Here is a 6,000-nt window from a genome sequence, read left to right on the forward strand (position 1 = left end):
TGTGGGCTCCGTATTAGAGTCAGAACCACGCTGGCTTCATTACGTCACACCCTTTTTCTGAGGGTAAACAACACAACGACCCGATGATAGATGTAGAAAGAAATGCTACTCCGAACAACTACACATTGAAACTGGATACAAAACCGAAACCAGTGTCTGATTGCAAGTCGTTGCCGACCATCTTGCGAAAGTGGCAGCAGACCTCATGGGCTTGTCAATGACTGCCAAATCAAACTACTTATTACAGGTCATGGTATACTTTTCCAGACTATCTTTATTGGACCCATAGAAGACCGTGTTCATTCACTTCAACAATGAAGAGAGGCATTATGAACATTCAGGGTGCAAGGAGCCATTCCCAGTATGTTTTAAGCACACAAACTATCTCAATCACAGTGAGTGACATGGAAAGTGACACAGATGAGTACAATGTGAATTACACGCAATAACCAACACCAGCAGCAATTCGCCATTAAGTGTGCTCAAAACCCAACATTCCCTTACTCTCAAACTGGCACAGGATGAAAAACCAAAAAGGTAGGGAGAGAGAGAGAGAAAGAGAGAGAGCTTTTTAACAATGACCAAAAAAGGGTCACAGCCTTACTGAGCACAGGGTTTCGTTACTTGCTGGGGTGAAAGCATGCCCAAAAGCTGATTGAGTCAATTCAAGAAAATCAACAGGTGAAAGATGTTTCAGGCAAGAACAAGCAAGCACTCACTTGTGCCTCGTGGCCACATCCACAAAGCTGACGTAGTACTCCTTCTCGACGCTGACCTCGGCATGGTCCTTGACGAAATTGCGCAATGCACGGCACACATATGGGTACACGCTGCAAACAAGAAGGGGAAAAAAAATACGAAGTATTGTTTTTTTGTATCATGTAAATGGCACCTGCACTGTAGGTGGCTCCCTTACTCTCAAGCAAGATGACAGAGCATTGCCCTGTTGAAGGTTACTTTTGCATCTAACAGCCCTGCAGCTTTTACTCAAGCAGGATTTCTAAGAAGTTTATGTAACCACCTTCATCCACCCTTCCCTGTGTGAGGCAGCCAGATTGAGTAAACATCTCTCATGAAGCTCCACAAATTTGCTAGTAATAGTGTTGTTATCACTTGCACTGAAACTTTAGAATAAGACAGTGTGTCCTGTGCTGCCTTTGGACGCCGATAGAATTATTGGCAGGTGACAGTTCTGCTGTGCAGAGCGCCATCTGGCTGCGTCCAAGCACATCCGTGAAGGAGGTCAAAGACACAGCACTCTTTGTGAATACAGGGCTGGTGACAATTTCTGCCTGTCACGCGTAATGACAATTTGTGCTGCCTTTCTCACAGCCTGCTGGTGTAGATGGCACAAACACAGTGGCCCAGCACCTTACGAAATGGCACAGGCCTATCATGTCACAAAACAGAGAGGGGGAAACTCCAAATTAACCAAAAAAAAACTGCCATTTTTGACTGGCAGAAACAGAGCTTCTGCATTAAGGCAACAAAATGGAACCATAAAGAATGCGTGCAGCCCGCCACCTGACTTCCACAAGGAAGCCGCGCAGAACGTACCAGAACAGAAAATGTTTGCCCACTTATTTTCGTTTTTGGTTATTTTTATTTCAACACCTACATTCATCTGGGGGAATTACAGCAGTAGGCAGGCGTGCGGTGCAAAGGGTAAAAATTTACGCATGAATTGCATCGGATGCTGCACTGGCATCTACAACGTTGCACCGACATTTTTGCTCACATTGGCATTCTAACAGGTTTTGTGCACTACTACCATGCTCCAGGTGTTCTCCTTTCAGTCACATGAAAAAACAATAAATGCTCACTGCATTCAGTTACTGCCAAATAAAAAGCATATTACCAACAGCACGCCAGTTTCATTTGTCATTCTTCGCAAACTGCTCATGAAATTAACAATGTGTAATGCACAAATAGAAGTGTGAGTGCTGTAATAGAGGGACGGTGGTTCGGGCAGGTGCACAGCTGCTCACCGGTAGTACTCCTCCTGGATGACGGTGGCCAAGTTCTGGTTGAATCGCTCGATGTCCGCAAAGCTCACTTCGAGTGTGTTGCGCTCGGGCTTCACCAGGTTCCGGGCCTCCTCCACATACTTGGGCTCGTTTCGTTCGTCGGTGCATCTGTGGCGGCAGAAACGGGCCGGCATTAGTGAGAGGTCACGCTAGCGTTGTACTTTGCTTGAGGCAAAACAAGCCACCCCTTTCCCTTACATGGAAACAAGAGAGGACGAGCCTAAAAACTGACAGCTGTAATTACTGAGCCTACCACTAGCTTTGTGTAAGCTTCAGTAAAAGAATCAGTAAAAAAATGCCTCAAAGATTTCCGTACAATAAAAATTGGCCGCGTTTCTGCTGCTTTTTTTTTTTACAAATGTTGATGAAAGACAATCGTCGACTGGCACCCCTGGCAAGTAAATGCCTCCATTTTCTTTCCCGCTCACCTCTCATGCTGTTCCTTTCCCATCTCGTTCTTCCCAAGATAACACGGTCAAGTCAATTTAAATTTACCGCGTTCCACTTCTCCCCGTGGGGTGCCTCGATGCCAGCGCTGCCATACAGCGGTGATGCACGTGAATCGAAGCCCCCTTTATAAAACCACGTTGCCTTACTCTACGTGCATTCCAAGTGGAACCTATCTAGTGGAATATTTTGTTGCTGTTTGATTTTTTTAAATGTCGCCAGGTAGCGCGGGCTACAGCAGGCGACGGTTTTCTGCAGTTGATGTAGTATTTTATTTGCAATTGCGAAAACCAAGCATCCGTAAATTTTTTAATAAAGGAACACTGCAAATATCACTCATGTATTGATTTTCTGCCTTATATTTGCGTAATGTCTTGTTCTTGTTCAACAATGTTGACAAGTATGAACATTAACACTGGACGTAGGCATGTAGACTTGGCTGTGGGTATATTCATTTTGGCTGGGCGGCTGAATCGAGTCACAGACAGACAGACAGACCAAAATTTCTGCATTTAAGTAGCCCAAGGCAGACTATCGTCTTTAATATCGAAGAAAAGGTGGTGGTCATAGCTGCTTGACAGTTTTGAAAGACATTTGTCGCCCCCTGTTCTGCGCACTTAATTGATATATAAAGCCTCACAGAGGCTATGGGCGATCTAGCAAGAGTTGACTGACCAATGAAAAGTGGGGGCTCTCATTTGTTGATATGTCCTGTTGGGCATTTTCATTCGGTGCCGTGAACTGTCTATGCAACTCTGGCATTTGTATACGTAGCATGTAGAATGGCTTCTGCGCTGCCTACGAATTGCACACCCAATGGGCTGAAGAAATAACTGAGGCTCAGAATAGGGTGCAAAATAAAATTCCTCCTGTTGCAGGTCTTGGGTGCGTTACCTATCATTATTTTGAAACGTGGCCTATTGACAAGAGGTTGCACGGAGAGTCTTGATAAACAGCATTCAAAACTTCTCCTAGGCTGTTACATGGCTACACCAAATATTTCATTTGAATGACTCAGATTGCTCTGCAAAAGCGCATTGAGATCCTGACTCGTGTTAGACCCTGGCCTTTGCTGTTTTTCCAGGCATCGTTACTTCATTACTTTGCCACCATAAGACAATCCCATTATCATAATGCACAACCCATTCAGTCCATGCTAACTGAAATACCTTATTTTCTTTCCCACTTTTCACAAGTAGTCAATGCCAGCCTCGTAAGGATGGTGTATCAATATGCGGAGAAAACGGCAAGCCAATAAATTCTTGGTGCTCTGGACCACAATGTTTGAAATGTTGCCAGTTTTTAATGCTGGAAGAATTGCTGGGTACAGGTAAATGAATCTGAGTTTTCGAGTGAACACATCAAACTCCACGGCCCCCAGCAACAAGCAATGTAAATCATTCTTTGTCGACAGCTTGAGCAATATTTTTAGAATCGAATTACGGAACGTCTCAGAACGGTGAAAAAACCTGGAAACTTTATTCTTCTCATAGCGACAAAATATAAGTTACTCATAATAAGAGGTCACTGTAAATAATACTTTCACTAGCACCATATACCAAATTGAGTTTGCTGTGGATAAGTTTTTTTTTAACATATCAAACGCCTCTGTAGTTCCTTTTGAAGCGCTCGGTACAGTGTTAGGATAAATGCTAAAAAACTTATTAGAGCACGTTAATCAGGAGGTCTTTAAGAAAACCACTTTGGGTATCTACTGGATGCCTAGTAAACTGCACACGCAGGCAACTACAATTACGGTGACTGCAATAATAAGTAAAAGTAATTTTTGTATGCAAAATTATTTTATCAAATTCGTACTAAGCGCCCGAGACTCCCAGACTTACACCAGGAAAAAAAAAAAACAGTAAACAGATATGAACAAGACTCTCAACGTCACACTCTAGCTTGCGCATAAAAAAAAAAAAAGAGGTAAAATAAGACGGACTAGAAGTTCGACGATGAGCATATTGCCCCGCAAACACGTGCGGACGGAAAAACAGTTCTTTTCAGCGTGAAGGCACGGTCCTCGCTACAATCTAGAAAATGTAACTTGCACATCTTGTTTAAGCACAAAACGAGCAGTAAATGAAATGTCCTCGATAAGTCGTCGATCTCACGAGTTCGCACTATCTCGGATAGAGAGCACACAAGCGACGACTTCGCCGGTTGAGATATGCGTACGGAGTGCTCAGTAACAAGAAGGTGAAGAAAAGACGTGAAACACGCTAAATATAAATCTACATTTAACAGTAGAAACGAATGAGCCACTCCGCAGACCCATAATATCGGTTCATAGCGCGCGATCACACGCAGAGGAGCAGATACAGCGCGAGCCGCCAGCGGCATGCCTTTGTCTGCGACATTTTTAAAGGCCGCTTTCCACGGCGGCGGCGGCGGCTGAACTTACTCTTCAAGAAAGTCCTGGAAAAGCTTCTGACAGCGGTCCCCGATGTCATCCTTCACTTGTACGGGCCCTGTTCGCAGGTCGGCGACATCCATAATGCGGCGGGGTAACCTAAGGCAACTTTTTTTCCGGAAAGGCAAACTTTTTTACTATCGCAGCCGGGCGCACTGATCGTCGGCTGCAGCAGGTGTTTCCCGCGAAAAACAGGCAGTTTGCGCGGGCTTTTCGCTCCAGTGTTGACAACTTCATCATAGAGTAACCAGAGTAACTGCAGCACTCTGTGCACAAATAATACAATTTTAGAGAAATCTCGTTGTTCCGCATTAATTATCTATACTTTAAATATTGAACGAACTAAAAATACAAGCTCAAAGCTTGAACTAGTTGGTTATAATGTCGCATGCCCAGTGCGGGGAACGACTTCCTTTCACAACCGCAACGCCTGCTTTCCAATACTATTTAATATTTAAAATAAATATCTATGTTTTTTATTTAAAATCGCTGCTTATTTTAATAGTTCGGGCTCTGTGAGAAAAAAGAAATTTAGCGCTGGTTGATGGCGCAGTCGGCGCAGATCAGACAGCATGGAGGAAATCCATGTCAGTTAGTCAGTGACGGCGCCATATTCGAAATGTTCCGCGCGTTCTGTGCGTTCTGTTCGCAGGAACGCGCCATCTCAGAAATGTGATGGTGATGCTTTTTGTGTAAGGATCGCCGGAGACCAAGCCCACCTCCCGCGGTAAGGGAAAAAAAGTGCTCCCAAGTAAAATGGAAGTGCCTTGCGGGATCAGGGGAGTGACATCCAAGTGGACGCCGGTTTGCACGTTTGGAATGAAGTAACCGTGGTCCGTGCGTTCTGCGATGTCAGCGTGGTGGAATTCGCTATCGACAGTTTGCACTACCGCAAGTTCATACGTTCAAATGGGTGGCGCGCAAATCGTGGTCTGTGTTCTCGAAGATGGGAAATGTTTCCGTGTTTGACTGTTGTTGTGTGTTACACTGAGTTATACGCAAGCGTCATCCTTACTCGTTCTGCTCTGTTAAGACCGGAAGGTTGACCACATACACAATTCGTTTAGGTCGTCGGCATCCTCACCGAAAAACAGACAGGTCTGACGCACG

At 44.6% G+C, this 6,000-nt stretch overlaps 1 protein-coding gene across 1 annotated transcript in view; it reads right to left on the reverse strand.

Annotated features, from left to right (window-relative positions):
- Mcm6 (minichromosome maintenance 6) overlaps positions 1-5,103 on the reverse strand; it is a 32,788-nt gene extending 27,685 nt beyond the window's left edge. Inside the window, exons 1-3 of the mRNA XM_077707067.1 lie at positions 4,882-5,103; positions 1,989-2,135; positions 720-830 (exon numbers count right to left, since the gene is read on the reverse strand). Coding sequence (XP_077563193.1) covers positions 720-830; positions 1,989-2,135; positions 4,882-4,973 — 350 coding nt within the window. The 5' untranslated portion in view covers positions 4,974-5,103. The remainder of the gene's footprint in view (positions 1-719; positions 831-1,988; positions 2,136-4,881) is intronic.
- Positions 5,104-6,000: the final 897 nt, after the last annotated feature.

The sequence above is a fragment of the Haemaphysalis longicornis genome, unplaced genomic scaffold, assembly GCF_048455015.1.
Source record: "Haemaphysalis longicornis isolate Haplotype H1 unplaced genomic scaffold, Haemaphysalis longicornis Haplotype H1 scaffold_4, whole genome shotgun sequence".
NCBI classification, from domain to species: domain Eukaryota; kingdom Metazoa; phylum Arthropoda; class Arachnida; order Ixodida; family Ixodidae; genus Haemaphysalis; species Haemaphysalis longicornis.